This window comes from Canis lupus, chromosome 12, assembly GCF_048164855.1.
Source record: "Canis lupus baileyi chromosome 12, mCanLup2.hap1, whole genome shotgun sequence".
Taxonomy (NCBI): domain Eukaryota; kingdom Metazoa; phylum Chordata; class Mammalia; order Carnivora; family Canidae; genus Canis; species Canis lupus.
In genome coordinates this window covers 13,066,277-13,090,147 of record NC_132849.1, presented here as the reverse complement: position 1 = coordinate 13,090,147, position 23,871 = coordinate 13,066,277, and the positions used below count along the sequence as shown (strand labels likewise).

General features: G+C 52.9%; 1 protein-coding gene across 6 annotated transcripts in view; it reads right to left on the bottom strand.

The window, feature by feature from the left end:
* The window catches only part of SYT6 (synaptotagmin 6), a 60,696-nt gene extending 37,612 nt beyond the window's left edge, over positions 1–23,084 (bottom strand). For 4 of the 6 annotated variants that reach the window (XR_012004180.1, XR_012004181.1, XM_072769705.1 and 1 more), the window contains exons 1-3: positions 22,800–23,084; positions 12,272–12,620; positions 10,274–10,832 (exon numbers count right to left, since the gene is read on the bottom strand). Coding sequence is in view for 4 of the 6 variants with exons in the window: in XM_072769705.1 (XP_072625806.1) it covers positions 10,274–10,832; positions 12,272–12,620; positions 22,800–22,962 (1,071 nt within the window). In the remaining 2 variants the exon portion in view is untranslated. Of the gene's footprint in view, positions 1–10,273; positions 10,833–12,271; positions 12,621–21,961; positions 22,084–22,799 lie in introns of those variants that run through there. The other 2 variants (XM_072769708.1, XM_072769707.1) reach the window with 2 other exon arrangements.
* Positions 23,085–23,871: the final 787 nt, after the last annotated feature.

The window sequence follows — 23,871 nt, the reverse complement described above, 5'->3', positions numbered from 1 at the left end:
GCCCAAGGGAGAGGGTGTGGAAGGGGTGCTACACCCCCATCACCTCTGCCCAAAGAACTTGCAGGCCTGGAGCATTCCTGGGTGGGGTGGGGGGTGGGCAGGAGCCCTGCCACCGCTCTGGGACCGCGTGCCCTGTCTCTCCAACATGCTGCCTGCAGGATGGAGCTCGGGCCCCATACCCTGTCTCTTCCCCTGGCTGGGTTCTTGATGGATTTTCAGCCATCTTTTTCTAGAAAAGCCTTGGCCCCTCTGGCCTCTGGACCTGGGGCCTGGCAGGGTGAGCTGCTTTCTCAGGACCTAAGCTTTGAGCCTTGAGGGACCCCTGGGTGCCTGCCCTTCCAGGTTGCTCCCAGGCACTATAAGACATGAGCTCTGGGTGGCTCAGCAGTTGAGTGTTTGCCTTTGGCTCAGGGCGTGATCCTAGTTCAGGGATCAAGTCCCACATCAGGCTCCCTTCGAGGAGCCTGCTTCTCCCTCTGCCTGTGTCTCTGCCTCTCTCTGTGTGTCTCTCATGAATGAATAAATAAATAAAATCTTAAAAAAAAAAAAAAAAAGACATGAGCTCTGAGGGTAGGGCCGTGGTTTTTATTCTGAGCAGGAACTTCCTCCCAGGGAGGCAACCAGGCCCTACCTGCATGGAGGACAGCAAAAGGAAGAGCCCACCCAGCTGTCCTCTGCCTTGGCAGGGGCTAGAGGCATAAACTATGGGAGCAAGGTCTGGATATTTCTGCCCACTACCTGAGGGTGGGAGCACAGGGGGAGAGCTCAAGGCCTGGCATCCCAACAAAGAGGAAAACGAGGCCAGGCTCGATGGAGTGTGGGGGTAAGTGAACATTAGCAGGCTGGGAGGCAGTCCCACTGAGCAGCAAACAAAGGAACCTTGTGGCCTCTCTGGACCCAGGTGGCTTCTGACTCGAGTGCAGGCTCACGCAGCCTAGAGGGCTCACTTGGGGCCAGGTCACTGACACAAAGCGGGCAGGGCTGGCGGGCTTCATACATTATTCAGAGTATCTCTGGCAAGAAGGCTTGGGGAGCCGTGTTCGTGGTTTGGGCAGGCAGCCCGGGCCCGGCCTTGCTCCCTTACACCACCCGTGGCTTCTGCATGACCCTAATTTGCCCTACGGGCCTCTTCTGGGAAGTTCTCCCTCTCTGCTTCTATCCTGGCTTGGTCCTGCCTGCAAGAGTCCAGACACCTGGAAATTTAAGGCAGAATTCTAGAAATACTGAGCCTTTGCGGCAAACTCCTGATAGAATGCATCATCTTGGCCTGGTTTGCACTAAGTGGGCTGGAGCCACCCACTGCTCCCCCATGCCCGCATCCCAGCCCTGCCTTCCCCGAGGTATGACCCATACCTGGAAAACACTGCAAAACCTGCCTTCTTAGTCTTTTAAGTCACATTGCAAGGGCCAGCCACTCAGGAAAGTTCCCTAAAACAATGCAACCCAGGTCCCAGTCTTCTCCACGTGATCTCTTTCCCAGGTGGGCTCTTGTCACATGATGCTGAGCCAAAGGTTCGGACCCAGATTGTCTCTCTCAGGGTCCACCTGATACAGTTGGTCTTTGGCTCTCATCCTGGAAATACTTTCTTTATTTCCCAGGGCCCTGCATCTCCCTACTTCCTACCTCACTGGCTCTTAGTTGTCGGACATCTTGGCTGATTTTTCCTCCCAGTCGCCACCACTGAACAAGACAGTCCCAGTCCTGATGCTCAGTCTAAATGCGGATCTCCAAACAGGATCTCAACCAGTCTCATGGCTTTCAACACCATTTATATGCTGATTTCTCCTATATTTATTTCTTTAGCCAAGGCCTCTCTCCTGGACCCTAGACTCTATATCCAAGTCCTTGTCCAACAACTCCACTTAAATGTCCCAAAGTCATCTCCCATATAATGTGTACAGGTCTGAGTGCCTGACCTTCCTCTCCAGATGGATTCATCCTCCAGGATTCCTCAATTCAGTGATTGGTGATTCTCTCCTGAGCTGCTCAAGCTGAAAACCCTGATTCTTCTCTCTCTCCCTCCATACCCCAGGCCCTACCCACAATCTGTCAAGAAATTCTGCTAGTTCTGCTTTCAGAACAGATGCAGAATCAAGCCAGGTCTTACACCTTCACCATCCTTGTCTAAGCTACCGTGGTCTCTTATGGCAATAGTCTCTCAACTGATTTCTCTGTTTCTGCCCTGAATGTAGAGTCTACTCCCAACCTGCCAGCTACAGTGATATTTTAAAACTTTTGACTGGGTACCTGAAGCTGGAACAAGAGTAGGATAAAGACTGTTGAGCCGCAGGCCGACACGATTTCCTCTGAACTGGAGAGGCGGCGGTAAGGCCTGGTGGAAAGAGTCATCACTTCGGACTACGGGTGGGAAGTGAGCTCAGTTATAATGGTGTGGGGGTGGGGAAGTCCAAATCAAAGAATGCTGGAAAACAAATCTCTACTATTCTTTCCAGCCAGTGGCTTTTTTCTTATTTATTCATAAAATAAATTAATGAGTTATGCCTAAAAAAAAAAGTTTCTTTAAGCTTCCCTGCCTCTATATTAAGCTTCCCTGCCTCTATATCCCTCTCACTTCCGCTTCTGCTCTGTCCCCTCCCCAGTCCACTTCTGCTTCAGCCACACCAGCCCCCTGACTGTTATCTGACCAACCCACGTCAGGTTCCTTGTGTTTGCCTTTCTCTCCACCCAGATCTCTCTTCCAGGTATCTGTATGATTCTCTCTGAGTCATCCTGTGGATCTACTCAAAGGGCCCTTCTCAGGGAGGCCTCTCCTGACCAGCCTGTTTTACGCCACATCCTCTCTTCAAACTGCTCTCTCCACCACACTTTCCCATTTTTGCTTTCTCCACAGTATCTCTCTGACTCTACATATTTACCTCACCAACTCACCCATGTCCCCCAACTGGACTGTAAGTGCCTTGGGAGCAAGGACTTTGTTTAGCTCTACACCCCAGAGCCCAGGACTGTACTAGGTGCCTCGCAGATGGTAGAACAGATCACCACTGAATGTGCTATTGTCGAATTATCCCTCCTCTCACTTCCTCCGTTCTCTTTTCTCTTGGGTCTCCTTCTGCTTGCTGTCCTTTGCTGGGCCCACGCTTTCTCTTCTATGAGTGTGGGTGATCCCCAAAGCTCAGTTCTTGCTCCCAACTTCTCCTTCCACCATCTACATCCTCAGACCACTCACCTACCCTCCTGGCTTCCATAATCACCTCAAATCATCGTGTTCTGATTGCATCGACTTGCTCTGAAACCTTTACTGAATGGTAAGCTCTTTGAAAGCAAGGCCTCTATTTGTGCCTTCAGTTATTCTTGGACCCAGATAAGTTCTCTGAGAGATGACTGAAGACATGTTGAGTGGATAAAGATTCATCATGCTTCCCTCTTCCTGCTGCCTGCCTCCCAGCCAGGGTAGAGCTGAGAGCCTGAGATCCAAGGTGTGCATTGCATGAAGCCACTGGTCAATGAGCCTTGGGGAGGCTTCATCCCAAGGTGATTTAATGAGTCACAGTGGATCAATTTAGCTGATTCTTTGGCTCTACTTGAAAAGGGCTTTTGTGGCTACCCTCGGATCTCATTTGACTTGAGTACATGGGCATGAGAAGAGGATGCAACTGAACTCTTTTCTGGCAAGGACAGGCAATTTCATTCCAGGAGGCCAGCCTTCCTCAACACACTGGGCTAGTGAAGACCTGCATGTCCCTCAGGACAGCAGAGCTGCTTTCCTGCCTCCCCTATCAGACTGTGAGCCTTTGAGGACAAGACTGGAGTTTAAGTCATCGTGTTCTCAGTGTTAGCCTGGTACCTGGTATAGTTAATTATACCACCAGTAGTCTTGCACAAAGAAAAAAAAATCAATCTGATGTGAAAGAAGTGTTTTCTAGATCCTTTCCCCAATCTGGAGAAAATCAAGAAACACACTCCCCCACTCCTGACCGCCCCCCCCCCCCCGGCCTTTTAGCACTCTCTACCTTCATTGCCATCAAAGTCTAGCATAAAACTTTCCTTTTCTGACTCTGATTTCTTTTCTGCATTTCTCCCCAACACTTCTGCACATGGCTTGCAGTAGAGCATAGTTTTGTTGCAAGCATCCTGAACCGGTCTATTCCCAGGCATATGTCATATGTGTGTGTGGGGCGGGGGGGACTGGGCATACTCTAAGGTGCGCATTAGCCTAGGCACTCTGAGGTGGAGGGCTCTTTCTCTGCCATCCTTTCCATAGCCAGCTCAAGCTTCTACATCCAACAAGTGCTCAGTGATGCAACTGACCAAACATACTTGACACTCAAATGTTTGTTGAACAAAAGAGCGATGAATGTCAGACTACTGCCCACAGGAAGGATCCTGGGGAGAAGGGAAAGGAATTCCAGTGTCAACACAAAAGCTGCCACCTGGAACAAGAGGAAGGAGACAACCTAACACGGCCAAAAGAGAAAACAAAATCACTCTTCTGGATCCCTTGAATGAGCTACACAATTTCGGATCTATCTTCTGCCCCAGGGAGTAATGTAATTCCACTCTACTCCTGCCTCTCAAAGACCACGGGCTCAGTTGAAGACCTGGATTTGAATCTTGGCTCTCTACCACCTTCTTTCTGGGTGACACTGGGTGAATCACTTAACCTGATCCTTCATTTCTTTGTTTACATAAAGGGGAAGATAATAAGGCTTGTGGTAAGGATAAAATGTAATCAAGTTGGTTGTGCTCTAGGCTCCTGGTAGGAGCTCAAGTAATAAGCCCCAGTAAACAGGGATCTGAGAGGAAGCAGGTGAGGAGGGAGCTAAGTGCCCCTCATAGGACTGTGCCTTGTGGAAAAAGAAGGAAGATACCTTGTTGGTGGGGAGGGGTGCTTCCTTGAGGCAGGAACCCCCCCCCCCAGAGGACATTTCTCAGGGGCTTGAAGAGAGGACTGATTCTTACTAACATCTAAGGGAGGACAGTATGTCTGGAAATGCTACCCAGCGGCCTATTAACCTGTGGACCACACTCCCAGGGACTGCTCTGAAAGCAAGAGAGCCAAGCACTTCGCTATAAGAGAAGCCACTTCTCTAGAAGACAATCTCAGAACCTTGAATCTGGTTTAACACTAGTAAACTGCAGCTCAGAGAGGACAAGTCGCTTTCCCAAGGTCACGCAGAGAACATATGGCACGGCTAGGGCAAGAAATTATAAAGATACCCAACAACCTGTCAGGACAGGTAGTTGGGACTGAAGCGAGGTGGGGGTCAGGTCTGAGAGCGGTGACCCACAGGCTGAACCAGGAGGAAAGTCACTGTGAGAAGGAGGCTCCGGAGGCTGTTCTGTGACAGCGCTGACCTAGGCATCTCAGGTATGTTACTTAGTTTTCTACATATAATATCACTACGAGCTATAATTCCCATTACCATCCCTCTTTTGTTGATGTGGAAACTGAGGCACAGTGTAGCTAGCGCCCCCAAGGTCTCAGAGCTAGAAAGAGCAGAAGCTAGACTGCAACACGGTGTGTCTGGCACCAAAGCTTGAGGTCTTTCTGTCCAGCCCTGCTCATTCCCAGGCTAGAGACTCGTCTACCACATTAGGCCTTTCTTCCTCCCTGCAACATCTGAGTCCAGGGTCCCTGGAAATACCCAGAGTGAGCCATCACCCCAAAACAACACACACACACACACACACACACACACACACACACACCCGTATTTGCTCACTCTGACCTGGCAGGGACCTGCTAAGGCAGGAAAACGGCCGAGCCCATTACCGCCACCAAGCACAACACATATTTATGGCCCCAATTACAGTCTTTACCTCCCCCCGCCACCAAGGAGCAGGAACAGCGACAGGAATAGTTGTGTGCAGTGGGGTCTGAGGCCTCTGTAGCAATAACTACAAGATTACAGAGACGTTAGCAAACCCGGGTGATAGCGGCTCTATTATAATGATAAATCTACAGCTTTATATAGAAATAATGAGACTAGGGGCAGAAGGCGGGGGAGGGAGGAACAGGGGGATTTCAGCCCATCGAAGTTCTAGGTGGAGGGGAAATTCGCAGCTCTGGGAATGCCCAGGAGACCACCAGGGGCCCTGAGTCAGGCCAGGCAAGAGTGGCAGCGGCAAGAACTGGAGGGGCAGCCCTGCTGTGGCTGGAGTGCATTTATCCAATTCCCACGATTTCTTTCCCACCGTGAGCTCCTTGAGTCAGGGGAACAGAAAAGGCCTCTGATGGCTCTAGCATGTCCAGGTTGCCTGCTTCTCAGCCTCCAGCCTGGTGAGGGGGGTACTACCTCCATGGCTCCCTAGGCTTCCCTCCAGGACCACCTGGGGGCAGCAAGGCAAATGTCCCTTATGGCTTAAGATTTGCAATTAACCAAGAGCTAGATCCCCGGATGTTCACCTCCCCTTCACCAGCCTTGAAGCTCCTCATTCAGCGGTCGGGGTGGGGGGAAAACAACATGAATGCTCCAGGCTTTGCTACTTCAAACCAACTTGAACAATGGAGCTAGAGCCCAAAACAAGGGACACACTGGTTCCACCTGCCAGGGCTGAATGTGATGCTCTAGTATAAGCACTAGGACCGAAAATGGAACAGCATTCATGGCCTCACGTGAATCAAAGCAGCCTGCCAGGCCCCGGATTTTCACCATGCCTGTCCTCCTACCTGTTCTGTGAGTCACTGATCCTCCATTTCAGTCCAGACTATCTGATCCAACTGGTTAATAAATTTGCTACTCCAGACACAAACCATCTACCTGAACCATGTCTCTGAAGGAGTGAACACACAGGCTGTGTCTCTCCCCACAAAGCCTGACTTTACCCGTTTCCTTCCTTTTTTTTTTTTTTTTTTAGAGATTTTATTTATTTATTCATGAGAGACACAGAGACAGAGAGAGAGGCCAAGACACAGGCAGAGGGAGAAGCAGGGTGCCTGGGGGTAGCCCAATGCAGGACTCAATCCCAGGATCACGCGCTTAGCCAAAGGCAGACGCTCAACCACTGAACCACCCAGGTGTCCCATCTACCCATTTTCAAAATACAATTTGACCTTCTCCTCCAAGAAGCCTTCCAGGTTAGCCACACCCCATTCCCCCTGCTTCTCTAATAACCCTTTCTTTGCATTCCAATATACAGTTTTAATTGAATTAACTAAGCAGTTGGTCATTCTACAAAAATGTGCTGAGTTCTTATGTTTGCATAAAATGACACACTCAGCCATGAGGAAAAATATAAGAGAAAGTCACATGTGGAACCAAAGGCATTCCTGAGATATTGGGAGGGCTTTGTAAGACTGAATATGATTCAGGGCATAATTGAGGGACCCACACATAAAAATCCAGAGGAGTGACTTCTGTAAGAGGGGCAGGACTCAGGGAACTTCGAAAGAGGGATTGGTTTGGGCCAGGCAGAGGGTGGGGGCAGGCCTGCCTGACAGAGGGGACCCTGTGAGCAAAGGCAGGAGGCAGGAATATTGGACTTTCTGGGGGTATGGGGACCAGCCTGCAGGACAGCAGAGCTGCCCGAGTTCCAAGGGGAGCGGGGCCCAAACGTTGCTCCTAAGAATGGAGTCCAGCACACAGGACCAATGGGAGACCCTGTGCTCATTCATACCGCCCCCACCGTGCTAGCCACCGGATTTCATGTGCACCTGGTGCTCCTCATTCTCAGTGATGATGACTTGGGCCTCTCTGACCCCCAAATAACTATAATTTCAGAGTCAGCACCAAAAACACAGGTAAGAGCACCAGTCTTCTTACTTCCCTTTTCCCTCCTTTGTCTGATTCCTCCCCCACCAAGAGGATGAGCCAACTCCTGAGAGCCAGCCCATTGGGAGAGCTGCAGATTGGAGGGCTCCAGGGCCCTCTCGTTGGCAGGACATCAGCCCAGACAGGCTGCAAGCAAGACAGGATGTGTGAGCCCAGTCACCTGCTCCTCAGCTTCAGAAACTCGGGGGAGGGGGGCCTCCCTGTGCTCCTGGCTGGGATGCTAGCCCTTCCTGTCGAGCTATGTATACTGCCCCTCCCCACCTAGCTTAATACCTCCTCCTCCTCCGGGAAAAGTTCCCGGGCTGTCCTAACTCTCAAGAGCAACTTCACACGGTATACACTCTTCACTACTCAGCATTACTAGCCCTTGCATGGACATCTCTTGCCTCCGGAATTAGATTCTAAATGTTCTATGGATCAAAGGGGCCATCTTCAATCCCAGCCCTGCTCACCACTCCCCCCCACAAGTGTCTGGCACAGTGTTCTGCTTAGGAAGAGAGGGAGGAGGACTAACTAGAAGAGTACTGAGGATGATGAGGGTGGTGACGATTGGTCCAACACCTTTTGGATGATCTGCCATTTTCTGAAGCTGGGCTGGGGAAAGGGATGGGATGTGGGCAAGACAGCCACAAAGTTCAAGCATTTAGGAAGCTAGCATCCCTCTGAGACACAGACTGTCCAAACCAGACCTGGATCTCCATCATGCCTGCAGCTAAAGTCACAGGAGAGGGAGGCAGGGAACCCTGTTAGAAAAGGGAGTCAGTCTCTTCGGAGTCTGAGTCAAGCTGTGCTTCTCCAGCCCCACCCCTCCCACTCTCAGAGCTCCTGGGCCTCGACCTCCATGCAGGGAGGCCCAAGCTGCTTTTCTCTACCTGTGCAGTCACCATAATGAAGCTGCTGGCCAATGAGACCACAAGGGAAGAGCTGCACCAGATGTAAACTTCACAGTGATTTATAGAGCAGAGCTCTTGGGCTCGGCCTGGTGCACAGCTGCTGCTCCAGCCGGCCCGGTCTGCCCACCCCTTTCTGCCTGGCCCTGCTGCCTCGCCTGTTCTTGGGGAGATCATAGAAGCAAAGGTGGGGGAGGCACTGGGTCATGAGACTGAACCAGTAAAAGTCAGCACCAGCTAGAATGGGGTGTCCTGGAGACCCTCCCTGGGGCCGAAAAGAGGCCCACCAAACTTTGAACAAATCAAGTTTCTCACACTTTTCCCATCAGAGCAGGGCTGATTTTCCTGGCATTTCTCCTCACAAGTTCAACACAGAAATATTGAGAGTTGACTGTATTCAAGGGGAAGGTCTAGAGATTGAATGGAGTCATTCTTGCCCCAGAGAAACAGTGCAGGAAATATCCTGGGAGACTTGACCGTTTGGCACTCAAGACCCCAGACACAAGGCCATTGGCGTTTGATGAGAATACCCATGCTGGGCTCTCAGCTGCCCAGATGGGCTTAGAAAGAGGCAAATCACCCATACCGGTGAGGTCTACACTGGACCTCTGGATATGCCCTCTTCATCCTCTGTGCCAAACGTGTCCTCCCTCTGAAAAGCCAGCCCAAGCCTCAGCTCCTCAAAACATTCCCTGGTTAACTATAGTTGGTCACAGACAGCCAAGCGCCCACCCCCATGTGGTGTGTGGATCCCATCCCGTGTGTGGATTAGCCAGGTGTCCTTCCAGGCTGGCCCAGGCAGGGAATGCCTGAGAGAAGGGGCTGCGTGGTAGTCACTGGTGTTGGTCATCACATGGTTCCAGTTTCTTTGGACACATGGTCAGATGTCTTTGTCCTGCCCTCCTGAGTTGCCACGTGTCTCGAGTTGGCTAACGAAATGTAGGTCGAAGTGACATATATCACTTCGTTGTGGAACCATTGAGGACTAGTGCATGACTTGCCCCATCCCCTTCTTCCTGATGTGGTAATGATGGCAGCATGTGTCTACACGGAGCCTCTGTCAGCTAAGACCCCTGCATCGCAAGGTAAAATCGAGCCACCGGCCGAGCTGCAAAGCATGTATGACGTGAACAAGAACTAGACCTTGGTTGCTCTGAGCTACCAAATCCTAGGATTATTTGTTGCTGCATAACCTGTTTGTCCTGATAAATATGTTCTGTTTTTGATTGCCTTTCCCAGACTTCTAGTACACATCAGTGCACTTGGCAGATGCTGCTGTCTGGTCCAGTCCTATAGACCTGGCTCAGTCCTCCTCTGTGATCAAAGAGATAGATGACATTGTTTTCTAGGTGGTAGACCTAAGGTCCAGCAGGTAGAGGTAACCCCCTCAGAACATGTAATCAGAAGCAATGGTCAAAAATTCTCTTCCTTGCCAACCCACACAGGAGGAGCTCTGTGGCCCCAGCCCAACCTGGGGCAGAGTGCAAGGACTTCCCCAGGGTGGGCTGAGCCACCGGTCAGTTTGCAGAGCCCCCCTTCACATTCTAAAGAGCAAAGGCCTACTTTACAGGTGAGAACAATAGGGACTCTCCCCACTCAACCCAGCACCAGGGATCCTCAAGAAGCCCGGGAGGCAAGGCTGTACTCACACTTGTGGTATACTGAATGTCCTTCCAGATGGAGGTTTCCCGGGACAGGTCGGAGGCCTCAAAGAGGTTGTCCAGGATGACCTCTCCGATCATGTCATGGCGGGAGAAGCGGTCGAAGTCGAAGACACTGAGATGTAGCTTGCGGTCGGCCAGCTCCTCATAGGGCACCGGGAAGTGGAAGTTCTCATCGAAGGTGGGGTTCAGGGTCTTGCGGTGCACCCGGGTCTGCAGCTTGCACTTGCGATCTGGCAGGAGGTAGATCTTGACATAGGGGTCTGAACTGCCACAGAAGTCCTTGGCAGGGAGGTCGAAGGCCTTCAGGATGCGCACGATCAAAGTCTCACTCTCGTAGTCATAGCGTAGGCTGAAGTTGATTTTTCCACAGCTCTTGGCGGCCTCAGACTTGGCATCGTCCCCGTCCACCGACTTCTGCTTGTAGAGCTCGGGCTTGATTCGGCCAATGCTGGTGGGCTGCTCTGCCGCCGGCGGCAGCTCATTGCCATAGTCCACGCTGGAGACATGCATCTGCCGTGGCAGGTGGCGCTTGAAGGACGTGTGCCTGGTGCGGGGTGGGAGGGGGCAGGGACAGCGGGTCACAGCTCAGGGGGAGAGATATGCAGGCCAGCACCTCCTGTCTGCCCTGGCTCATCCCACCCTTTGCGGGGGCCCTTTGCCTCCTGCACACACTTTGTGCACTGGTGGTTGTGAGCAATACAAGCCTCTGGAAAGTAGTTGGGATGGGGTCTGGTATATAATAAACTCAGTTCATGGTAGCCTTGGCTGCCATTCCCAGCACACGCCCACCTATTTTCTGGGTTTCTTTCCTAGTATATGTGACTGGTTTCTACCATGAAAGCATGAGACCCCTTCTCCTACCCTGGATGCCGCTGTCCCTCCAGCATCATCAGCAGCACCACCCCTCCATTGTAGTTAACATTTATTGAGCTTGGGAGCCAGACTGTGTAGGTTAATATTGGCTCTGCCACTGTCTGGTTATGTGACCTTGGTCAAGTTCTTTAACTTCACTGTGCTACAAAATGAGGATAATAAAAGTAGCAACTGCATAGGATTACTGTGAGGATGAACCAGATTAATACACAGAAAAGGCACTTAGCACAGGACCAGATGTATAGTAAGTGATATATCGTCAGCTCTGGATTGCCAGATGCATTCCTTCCTTGGCTCCTCACAGCAACCTTAGGAGTCATTAGTCCCATTTTACAGTGGGCGAAAGTGAGGCCTAAGAAAGGTGAGCTACGGGCCCGAAATCACATGATCAACTCTGACAATGTGACTCCCCGGCACTTTGAATCCTGGACTCCCTATTGGCCCAGTCTCCTTCCCTTTGGCTGCTCCCCTGAGAGCCTGGGGAGACATTGCAGGGACCCAGGAGCCCACATGAGCCCTAGGTTTGAATAAAAATACAGTGTCTCATACTGCACCGCTTCCATTTCGGAGTTTATTTATTTATTTATTTATTTTTGTTTCTGAGTTCAGAGCAGACGTTTGTCATTATGTTGTGGGTGCTGTCTCTGGCTTTCTCAGTTAAAGGATGCCATGTATACAACTGCTGTCCTGCAGGGAACCCTGTCAGAGGTCATAAAGGAATCCTATTCTCAACATGTTAGGACCCTCTGGTCTTGCCTCGCGTGCAGCGCAGACTCTGATCTGCAAGCTTTACTGGCCTACCCCTGGACACACACGACCTCGGACGCCCCTGGGTCCTTGCACATTCTCTGCCCTCTGCCTGCAATCTTTCCTTCCCTCCAAAGGCCCCGCCCGCCACGCGTGCACAGCCCGGTGCCCGCCCCGCCGCACGCACCCACCTCCAAGGCTCCCCTTTCCCGCAGCCCTTCGGGGTGCCCGCCTCCCGGCTCTCCAGGCAGAGGGCGCGTGGTGCCCTCCCGGCCCGCTGGCTCGCTCGCTCCGCCCGGGCTGGGCCCCGCCGCCCACAGGGAGCGCGGAGGCCGGCGGCCAGGCCCCGAGAGCCCCGCTCACCTGGTGGACGACGCGGGCTCCGTGGTCTGTCGCTGCAGCCGCGTGTGACGCATGATGTGCTCCCGGACAGACATCTGCACCTCGGCGGGGATGTCGGGGGACGTGTGGCTGATCTTCACGGCCGCCTCCAGGAAGCCCAGCGCCGCGCCATCCTTCAGCTTCTCGGCCATGACCCCTCTGGGGCCGGGGCGCGGCGCGGCCTCCGGGGCGGGGTTAGCGGGCGCGGGACTGGACGCCTCCTTGCTCCTCCGGGGCATCCAGCACAACTTCCAAAAGAGAAAGAGAAAAACTGCCACCAGGGCCACGCCACACACAATAACCACCACTGCGAGGAGGCTGACAGAGGTGCCTGCCCTCGGCAGGAGCCGGGCAGGAAGGGACAGGGACGGACAGAGGTGGGCAGAAGCAGGGAAGGGAGTGGGCAGAGGGGGCACACAGAAGGGACAAAGACAAAGGGAGAAGAGAGAAGAGCGCTCGTGAGAAAGCTGCCGGCCAGAGGACAGGTGGTTTAGGGGTGCCGCTCCACAGTCCACTTTGGGAAACGTCTGCAGCCTGGCGCTCGCCTCCCCCACCCCTCACCCCTCCACGGCTGCCAGCCTGGGGAGCACCTGGGCGGCCTCCCCCACTGCCTATGGGCACGTGCACAGGGAAGGGAAAGTAATTTAAATAGCAGCCTAAGCAAATGTGCAGATTCCTGAAGCGTTCACAATTGGATGCTGTTTGAATTTCTATTAGAGCTGTTACTATGGCCAGACTTACAGCAGAGTCATTTTTGTGTATACAGCTTCTCTTCCTCAACAGGCCATGTGGCCTCGGGGACCAGAGGCTCAGCCAACTCCATCTCTTCCCTTACCCCACCCCTGGGGAGCCCAGAGCCCACGCGGGAGCTTAACCGTCACAGCTGACTTGATGCCAACGAGGGGCAGGGATCAGGTCCCCGGCTTCTGCAGAACTCTCAACTCTGCTCATAGCAGGCTCAGTAAATACTTGGATGAAGTCGGAATTTGACCTACACAACTTATTTCAAAGCTACATTACAAGTGATTCCTGTAGCTGGCTTCTCCCATTCCTGGGCTAGTTGAGAACTTTGCTGTAAAACCAGCATTTTTGAATGTCGCAGTTGGTTCGGAGGCAGGTGCTCACTGTCTTGCCCCCAGCCCACCCCCGACCCCAGCAGGAAGCAGGATGCCTGTTATCCCAGAAGAGCAGCCAGGATGTCTCCCTCTAGAAGAAATGATTAAGCAGATCTCCCCCCCACACACACTTTTGGAATGACCCTTAGATCCCAAAGCCTCTTCTCCCTCTGAGAGGTCAGAAGCCTCCCAACCAATGGGACACTGGTCACAGTGTGCTCAAGGGTCACTTGTCAACTTTGTGAACAAGCCTGCAGAGGAGTATTGCCTCCTCTGGGTGAAAGCGGAAAAGTCAAGAAATTCCACCACCATCATCATCATCACACCAAATTTCTGGAAACTCTGGAAGAGGCCAGATGCCTTGGTAACTGGACCTGTGCTCCTGTACCCTTCGGAGGGAAGGGGTGTGTGTCCTCACCTGTGTGGCCTGTGTGGCCCCTGCAGGCCTGTGGGTTTGCAGGCCCTGGATTATCCTGGCTCAGTGCCCTAGGAACCTTAGGATCTAAGGCGAGAAATGACCCTACAAGTACTGAGGCCAGGCTGTGCTTTTGCAGACAGAAGCAATAGTCCAGAGAAGGGACTCACCTGGGGTCCCAGGTCAGACACAGAGCCTGGACCAGGGTCCAGATGTCCACCACCCAGCCTGGGGCTCCTTCCACTGTCCTAGCCTATTTGTTCCTGATTAAACTGTGGGCTGTTGTAACTGTGTTTTCATATTTGTCTGACTCGGGGCCTAGCACAGAACCTGGCACATGAGAATGCATGAGTGAATGAATGAATAAATGAATGGCACATACAAGAGCTAGAATTATTTCTTAACCAGCATTTACTGAGCACCTGCTACACGCCAGGTGCTAACCTAGGCTTGCAGTACCAAGATGCCAAGTCCCTTGTAGGGGGGAATCCAGAGTACTCCAGAGTTCTCTTATAGCACACAGGCACCAAGAAAAGCTGTCCCCCAGCCAGAGAACCTTGGAAGGAGGTGAGAGTGTCAGCCACCTTGTCTGGGGAGCTAGGACTGCCTTCTGACTCCCTGGTACTGGCGTGGATCAACTATGACAGCCACCCACAGCAACCCCAGCCCCCTGCAGAGACATCAGAGCCTCTCCCCGGCCAGAGGATCTGGGATTTGTCCTTCACCCGGACACTGCCTGGGATCAGGAAAGCCAAGTCTAAGTTCACTTTTATTTATTTATTTATTTATTTATTTATTTATTTGAGACACACAAAGAGAGGCAGAGACACAGGCAGAGGGAGAAGCAGACCCCTCACAGGGATCCCGATGTGGGACTCAATCCCAGATCCCGGGATCATGCCCTGAGCCAAAGGCAGTTGCTCAATCGCTGAGCCACCCAGGAGTCCCCTAAGTTCACTTCTAAAGGTCTCTAGTGTGGTGTGCATGCATCCTGGGGGCACAAGAGAAAAAAATGTCAGATTGTTTTTGTATTTATTATCTTGAAATCAATAAATCAGAATTGCAATATACAGGTTGCTAGTAACAGAAATGATAGCATTTTGTTTTTGGATTTAGTTAAGTTTTAAACATTACAATGTCCAAGGTATGAAGCGCTTTTTACGTATTCACTCATATCATACTCTCCGGCGAAATAGATATGATTATTATTTCCTTTATGCATATGAGAAAGGTGAGGCACAGAGGATTATATTGCCTGGGGTCACACAGCTGGTAAGCCGTAGAATTGGAGACACAACCCACATGAGTATGGAACATGGGAACAAATATATATTGGAGGCATTAAATCAAATAATTTGTGTTGTTATGAGTCCATTAGCTAAATGGTTTGGAGACAGTTTCTTTAGGCCCTGATGCCCCTGAGGTTCACCAGCAAAGCGACCACAGATACACGGGTTCCTTATTCTAAGAACCCAGCCATCTCTAGCCCCTTCGCAGTTACATCTGTTCCCAGTTCCAGCTGTTCTGGATGCATTCTCTACAATGAGTCACCTTAAAACAAAAAGGTATTTCTAGGGCTTTGCTTTCCTTTGATCATACATCTTACTTGCTCTGGTAATAATTAGAATTTTAATGAGAAAGGGGGAGAAATGGGGGGAATCCAGAGAGCATAGAGTGCATTTAAATGTTCAGCCTGACAAAAAAAAAAAACCTGAATTCATAAATGAAAAGAGAGGTGGGGGAAGGGGGCGGGCCGAGGGAATCAGTTTTCCTCTGTATGGCTGCTATTTGGAATGCTTGCGCACATGTCCCTCCCCCTACTCTCTTTCGCCCCCACCCCCACCCCCCCACCCGGGCTGTTGTTCCCTCAGAGCTGTGATTAGGGCAGGCAGAGGTATGGATTATTTGGAATCGGCACCCAGCACTCAATACTGGTTATGTAAGACTGAGAGGCCCTTCCTCTGCCTGGAGAATCTCTTTCCAGGACACCTCACCCACAGGCATTACACGAGGAATTGGGTCCTGTTGCTGAGTGGATTCACCCACCAGGGACACAAGGCAGTGAGCAAGTCCAGAGCAGAATTAGGACAGGGCAAGGGTGACTGTACAGGATTTAGCCGCTGTAAAATCACCACATGTGGCCTTAAACACAGCCCAAAGAGCCTGGTTAAAAGGTTCACTGAACCTGGGAAGGTGAGGCTCCTGTATGGTCTAAGGGCTGTACCAAGGCCCAGATCAGCCACCAGATGTGCCTTCCCAACCCAGGTCAGCAGTGGCCAACCCATCAGGGCATATTGCCCTCTAGCAAGTCACAGGTAGCCTTCAGAGCCTTTCTTCCACTTGTTTGGCCTGAACCTCGACACTGAGGCAGATGATTTTGATGAGCTACTCAGCCACCTTTTGAGTCCTGACCCAGTGCTCTGTATATTTCACACTGCCATCTCATGCTAGCTTCCCGACAAGAGAGAGGCAACCCTCCAGGAAAGGAGAAAGCCCTCACCACAGTACTGAAAACGAAAAAGAACCTTCCTAAATCCCTGTATTCTTTCTCCCTCTCTTCTCCTTTTTTATTTCCTCTTCAGCCTGGAGAAAAAGAATTGTTGTCCTGGGGTCAAGCTGGGCGCCTCAAATGTCCATTTCCATTGCCTTTGAACTGTGTGACTTTGGCAAGCTACTTAATCTCTCAAGCCTCACAATCCTCATCTGTGATAGTATCTACCTCAGAAGGTCATTGTGAGGTTTCAGGGAGAGCAGAAGTGCTGAGGACAGTGTCCAGAATGTAGTATATTGGCCGTTTCTATTAGAGTCACCTAGTTTTGCCCAGTCTAGTTTTGAATATCCCCTCAGCAGAACACCCACAAGTCATGAACACTAATAGAACTTTATCTTTGTCATTACAAACTAGGAACGATCGTACTAGCAGCAGAAAGAATATAAGTATTGCATATATAGCTAGATCTCAAGACATACTAGGTACTACATGAGAGCTCTCACATCTCCTAGTTTTTCTGTCAATACTCATTGGTTTGCTACTTGTCCAGTTCTGCTATTACTGTCACCAGCCATCTGGTAAACAGGAGTGAGCTCCAAAGGAGTAAAAAGAAAATCGTAGGAGAAAAATCCACAGTTGAGAGAACATGCTATGGTTTTGCGAAGTTCTCTCGGAAATTTGGAAATGCAACGTCACCTTTAGTAGGTTACTTAGTTAACACCCCTAAACTGAGTTAATTTATCTTTGAGGGGTACACACTAATTTCTTAGGGAGATGGTAAAGATTAAATGAGATAATGTAAAGGGCACGGTGGAAGGAAATAGCAAATAATATTACTAGTATTAATATGAATGGTTCTGCCCAGAGTCTTCTCGCTTCCCAGACTTGGTGCTGTTCCTTCCAGGCTCTTGGGCCTCTGCATTTCTTGCTGTCTGATCTCTGGGTTGTGCTCTTTTGTGTCTCTGTGCCTGAATGAGGGATCCTCGGCCCAGGTGGTTCCTGCTCCCCACAGGCTTATCCATAAACCATTTTCCAAGGGTCGACTAGCAACCTGAGGCCCTGGAGCCAGCTTTCTCCAGCTTTGGGGCAAGTAGAGAAAATGGTCCTTTCTTTTCACTTCCTCTCCCCAGTTTATCTTTTTAGTTACAATCTGTTAGCAAAAATGCCTGTTACTGTTACAAAATGGGTTTTCCTAACGTCGAAACCTATTAGAAAAACGGGAACAATAGCAGGTGATAAGAGCTGCTGATGAATCCTAACACTAAGGGAGGGGGCTCGCCAGAGCTCTGTCTTTGGAGAAAGGAATGTCAGCGTGGAGAGATAAGGAAGCCCCAGGTTGCTAATTAATAACCCAGCATTTTCCAGAGAGAGGGAGGGAGGCCATGAGCCATTACCCCTGCCAGGCAGTCTCACTGAAGGTGACAAGCATTGTCTGTCCTCGTGGGCTTCAGGGAGATCTTCACTTCCCTGGAGAGAGGAGGGGCCCAAGGTCTCCTGGATGCCTCTCCCTGTGGTCTGATATCTCCCTTCCTTTTCTCAGAGGGCCCTGCTTTGGGTCCATTCTGTATGAAGTAAACTATTTTTGACACCAGGGATTTAAACCTGGGAATTCTGATGCCAAAATTCAAGCTTCTGAGCCAGGCCCCTGAGAGTACTGTGGGCTGAGTAGAAAGCTGGACAGGAAGGTGGCAGGGGGGGCATTTCTTTGTTATCATCAGGAGGGTATGGGACACAACTTCTACTATTTGGCCTGATCTTCTGTACCTGAGTAGTAACCTGGAGACTAGGACTATGACCAACCTCCTCATCCCCCATCTCTTTCTTCTTCCCTAGAAAGTATAGACACTGAACGTTACACACCAGGCACCAGGCCAATAACCAGTGGCCCCTGGAAACACCTTGTCCAGAGATAGATGTCCCTGAGAAATACCTGAGAGTGCATGTATATATGTGTGTGTGTGTGTGTGTGTGTGTGTGTGTGTGTTAGGGGAACGGGGCTATTCTGTTCTAAGCCTTACAGATGTGGTCCATTAATAATAAACTCTGCTGTGGCTTGTAAATTTATTAGGAGATGCTGGTGTAATTAAAATTCAGGGTTAGAGGGAGGAGGGAGCAGAGAGCCTCTGCTTCCATTCCTTCTTTCAGAGATCCAGGCCGAACCACCGATGGGGATAATTAGCAGAGTCCAAACAGAGAAGGAATTAATGCTCCTGAAAAGCTTCGATGAAGATAGACAATGCCAGACTAATTATGGCCGCACAAGCTTTATGACTGGACACGGGCTTCCACCATCATTAGGGGATTCAGAGATAAACCGGAGACTAATGCAGAGTGCTATAGCTAACAGCGGTTGACATTAATTTAGCAATTATTAGTATTATTATTTTGGTAGATGGTAACTGTACATTTCCACCCGATTGGTCAGGGCTTGGAGCCTCTCTGAGATGTGGAGTTCAAGGCCCCAAGTTGGCAGGGGGGAGAGGGGGCATGGCAAACAGAGAGCCAGAGAGATTCTTTCTCTCTACACCCCCCTTCTTGTTTACACCTTCAAGTACTGAGAGGAAGGTCTGCCTAGGTCCACACGGAGCAAGAAAAACAGAGCAGCAATAGAGAGAAAGGAGGGATGAGACAGTATCAGACACCTAGAGTGTCCACAGCTAGATGTCCTGCTTGGGCAGGACTTTCTCTTGCTCTGCTTTTTTCCACTCCAGACAGCCTTACACAGACCCTAAAGAAACCTGGCAGGATCCAGATGCCTCAGTCTTAGTCCTAATTTTCTGCAGTCCCATGTTATGCCCCCAATTCTGTGGACAGAGTAACAGAATAGTTAGGACACATCTTCTGTACAGAGCGTGGAGGGGAGGAGTCTACCATTCCACTCTCAAAGTTCCCACAGACAGAGGTAGAAGAAAACTTCTAGAACTATAAATCCAAGCACTCTACAGATCCTAGATATTTTACCCTAAGGGCTGTGCCCTTAAAGTTCAAGACACACCATAAAGTCGGAACATCACCTAAAGGATGTACATTCTAAAGGATCGTACATTGCACCGTTCCTCAAAGAAGGCAAAATCTGCGGAATTTCTTCTTCCCAACAGGAGGTGAGGGAGTAACTGATTATTTAGTTATAGAAACAGGACATTTGTGTTTTAATGAAATGCTATGCATTTAACTTGCCATCACAAACAGGAAAAATCTTACCTGTGTTGCCAATGGCCAACTTCAAAACCAGGTGACTGAATCACAGAACATATCCAGAGTCATTAGAGAAGTGAACCAACAGTAGGTACATTTCATGGCCACAAGTAAGCCCGAGAATAATCATTCCTGGCTGCCAGCCCTGCAGGGGCAGGGAGGCTCAGGGATCCCCGTCAGTTCCTGAATTTTTTGCAACACCTCTGAAACTCTGCTTACTACCTGAAATCCAGAACCTCCTACCCACCTCCAACACTCTGCAATTTGGCCTATGGAGCAAATGCATTCATCTCCACAAGGTAAATGGCATGAAGAAGATAGAACACTGCCTGTCAGAACTCACTTGCAGGGGTGCGCAGGTCGGGAGGAGGTTGTATTTTAAGGAGGAAAGCAGACCCTTTGCCCCTAGAATGTTTAAAGAAAAATGAACTTGCTTCTACCTGGGACAGTATGTGTAGAGGTGTTTCCAAGTCAGGAAAGCTAAGGAGATCTGATCAAGGTTTCCTGTGCAATTCCTAGCACAGACCACGGCACATAGAAGGGTCCCAGTAAATAGAGAGTAGAGTCCAAATCTCTCAAAGTTGAATTTTGGGGTGTTACTAGAAATCCTGTGAGCTAGAGACTCCCAGTAGGAGGAAGGCAGGAGGACACAGACAGAGGTAAAGAGAACTGGGCATGCTCTAGTCACTTGCATTTTTCATGACGATACAAATAAAAAGATCCAGCATTTCTCTGACTGAAGAATCTAGCCCTCGGCAGTGGCTCTGGGATGCAAGGAGTAGGCTAGACCCAGGCTACCTGGGCGCCTGGTCCTGAACTGCATGGCATCTCCCCAGACTTGTGTTCACTTAAACCCCAAGATCTCAAACCCACTCTCAACCACTTTCTTTCTTTCACTGTGATCAAGGGTCTCCTTCTGCCTCCTCCTCCCTTCCAGCCCACTAGCTTGGCACCCTGGGGGCCTCCAGAGGCTTGTGACTCAGCAGCCAAAGTTCAAGTCCCCCAGGGCTAACGAGGGCTCAAGCAGCTTGCAGCAAAGGCACACTGATTCATCGGAGCCTGCTTGCTCCTAGTCCTCAACCTTCTCTCATCCTCAGCTTGGCCACCAAGTACCTGTCATTCGACTACAGGGTGTCCCCCGGGAGTTGAGACACCACTGCCTCCCTGTATCAGAATGTTCCACACACACACATACACCCTCCCCAGCACATACATTTCTGCTCTGAACAGACAGGGGAGGAGGGCAGCCTCCACCCCAGGTGGAACTCGACAGGTGTGTTCTTACCTTGAATTATCCCCTTTAGGGTTTAAGGAGTCAGGACCAGCATTGAGGCCCCCACTGGAAACAAATTTTTGGAGGAGAGGATGGAAGGGAGCTGGGTAGACAGTCAGGAAGAGGCTCCCTAGCTTGGGGAAAATTATGCGTCTAGGGGGTATGGGGAGTGGGATGGCGTAGCAGATGATGGCACCTGAGAACCAAAATCTAGTAACACTTGCTGGGCCTAATCTATTTGGAGATTCTTCAAGAGGGAGAATCGGCCTCGCCAACATCCATCACTGCACCACCCTCTGAAAGTTCTTCTTAGGTCTAGCCTTAGTCCTTTCTGCTGCAGTAATCGACCCATTGATCAATATTGCCAGGGCCAGAGAGAGCGCACGGGAGAGAGCAGCGCCCCCTACAACCCACACGGGGCTGAGGTGCGCTCCACTACTGCAGGCGGGACACAATCCCCCCCCCTCCACACACACACACAACCCTCCCCTTGGCCCACTGCCTGGCTTCTGTTCCTCTGCCCACCCCGGCGGCCCCGTTCCTAACCTAGGACTTACCAGCAGCTCTGACCTTTAACCTCAAGTGACAACAGGGCCCCGAGACCTGCGGCCTCTGGGGAGCTTACCCCACCTGTACCTGCTCCGGGAACCGCCGCCCGGGTCCCCGGCTTCTGTTCCCTGGAGACGCGCTTGGAGACCAAATTCCCGCCTCCTGCGGCCCCTTTCTCCCTTGCCCGCCTGGGTGTGGGGGGGACGCAGGGGCGACCCCCGCCTACCCCTAGGCCTGGTGCCACTGGGGTCAGAGTCGAGGGGCACGAAGGAGCGGCGTCTGCGGAGCCGAGGGAACCCCGCAGCCCGGGTCCCCGCGGGCTCTCCCCACCCCCACGCCGCATCCTCTCGTCCTCCCGAGGCCTCGCACTGCCCCCGCCCTCCCCCCGGAGGGGGCCATCGGGGCTCCCGGTCGCCCAGGACCCTCCGGCCGTCGGCATCGGGACAAAGAAGCCCGGCTGCAGCGGGAGCGCGGCCGCTCGGCGCCGGTGCGGCAAGGAAGCCCCGGGCCGGCCGCCACCCGCCCGCCTCCCGTCGCCGGGGCGCGACACGCCATTGCCGCTGTCGCGACTCCCGAGAGACGCCGCAGCTGCGCGCCGGGCCCGCGCGCTGCGGGGCTCGGGCTCCCGACTCACCGGCTCCGGCGAGCTCGCCTCGGCTCGGGATCCCGCCTGGGCTCGGCGGCCGCGCGGGGCTGCGTCCGGCGCAGGGTCCGCGCCGTTGGCGCTCGGGCGGGAGGCGCCCGCTTGGCAAAGTCGGCGAGAGGCACCGGCTCAGTCGCGCGCCGGCCGCGAGTCCGAGTGAGTCAGAGAGAGACCGAGGGAGCGAGTTATAGGGGCGGGGGCGGGGGCGGGGGCGGGGGCGGGGGCAAGACGCCGAGACACCCTCCCCCATCCCGCCCCCCGCCCCCCGGCGGAGACGCAGACGGCCACTCGCCGCCCGAGACTCGCTCGGACACAAAGACCTCGTGCCGCCGCCCGCAGACGCAAGTTTCTCCCCGAGACCGGGGGCTCGGACGGCCTCGCCCGACAGGGCAGACCAACGGGCGCGCAAACCGACAGGCGGACCCTGGGACCTCGACAACCTCCCCCCACCCCGCCTTCCCAAGAAATGAGTTCCTTCCTCCGCCCGGATGTCCCTGGTCTCCTACTCGCCCCACAGACCCCTTCCCTGGCAGGTCGCCCTCTGGGTGAGCGGAGAGACGCCAGGGAAACTGAGGCCCCGGTGGGGCGCTGCACCCCGGGAGCGCGGCTTTGCACGAGATCCCCGCAGAGTCCCACGGGAGGGGGCTCAGGGATTCTCCACCTCCCAGGTCCCCTTCACGTCTCTCCGCCTGCCCTGCGGGCGATGGAACGGGGCACTGGCTGGTTCCAAATTCAGGATCCTGAGCTAGAATTCTCTGTCTAGGTTCGGGGCACCCGGGGCCGGGGCTCCGGGGAGGGACGGCGGCCAGGGTCTGGGGTTTCCCGTTACCTGCGCCGGCCGCGCTCGGACTCCTCTCTGGGGGCTGTTGCTCGAAGCTCCGACAGGTCTCCACGTCCAGCCCGAGAGGGGGCGGCCGGGCCCGGCACAGCGAGGCCAGGAGCGCGAGCGCCGCCTGGCACCGAGGCCCCCCGTTCGCCCACACCCCACTCATGCCCGGGACACCCCGGAGCCCGAACCCGTGCAGCCTCTGGACTGGGGTGGGCGACGCGGCCCCAAGAAGACCCTCCCCGCAGCGGCCCCCTGCGGCTCGGTTCGGCTTTTAATCGGCTCCCCGCAGGGTCTCCGCCCCTCACGTGGCATCCCGCGGCAGCTGGCAAGTCTGGCGCCTCGCGGCCGCCCCCTCTGCACCCGGGGACGGGTCGGAGTCCCGGCGGGTTCGAGGCAGCGGAGCCCGGTTGTCCAGCACCGCGGAGGGTGCAAGGCCCAGGAAAGGGCCTGGGATCTGACTCCGCATCCCCTGCCTGCTGTGACCCTGGGCCTCTCTGAGGCTCAACTGCCCATTCTGTAAAAGGGGCATAATGACTGCGAGTGCTTCACAGGCTGCGGGGAATAGAGAGACGGTGTTTGTGAAGACACTGGGGAAATTGCCACACGCCGCACAAGCGGCGGCGAAATAGATAAACCCATTAGGGAAAGAAAGATGACCCGGCGGGGAGTGGGGAGCCAAGGTTCCTCACGAGGGAAGTTAGTCGGACGACCCCCCAAGTCCCAGCTTCCGAGGCAGAGGACCCTAAGACTGCGGGGCTATTCCAACTGCAGAAAGACTTTCTGAGCCCCGCAATCCTGCGGTCCACGGAACCGCACGTTGCCATGGCAACGAGAGGCAGCGGCCGTCTCTCTCCATGGCAACGGGAGGGGAAAGTTTCTGGCAAATAGGGATGGGGGGCATTTCAAGAGGGCGCTCCGTCGCCGCCAGACCCATCTCCCCACAGCGGTGCAACACCACAGGAGATCGTGTGTCTTGCTATTAAGCATAACCAGGGCCAGAAAGACCGAACTAAACGGGAGGGTTGAGGCGACACTTAAGGCAGACTTCCCTCCCAGGGACTGCGGCGTGAGG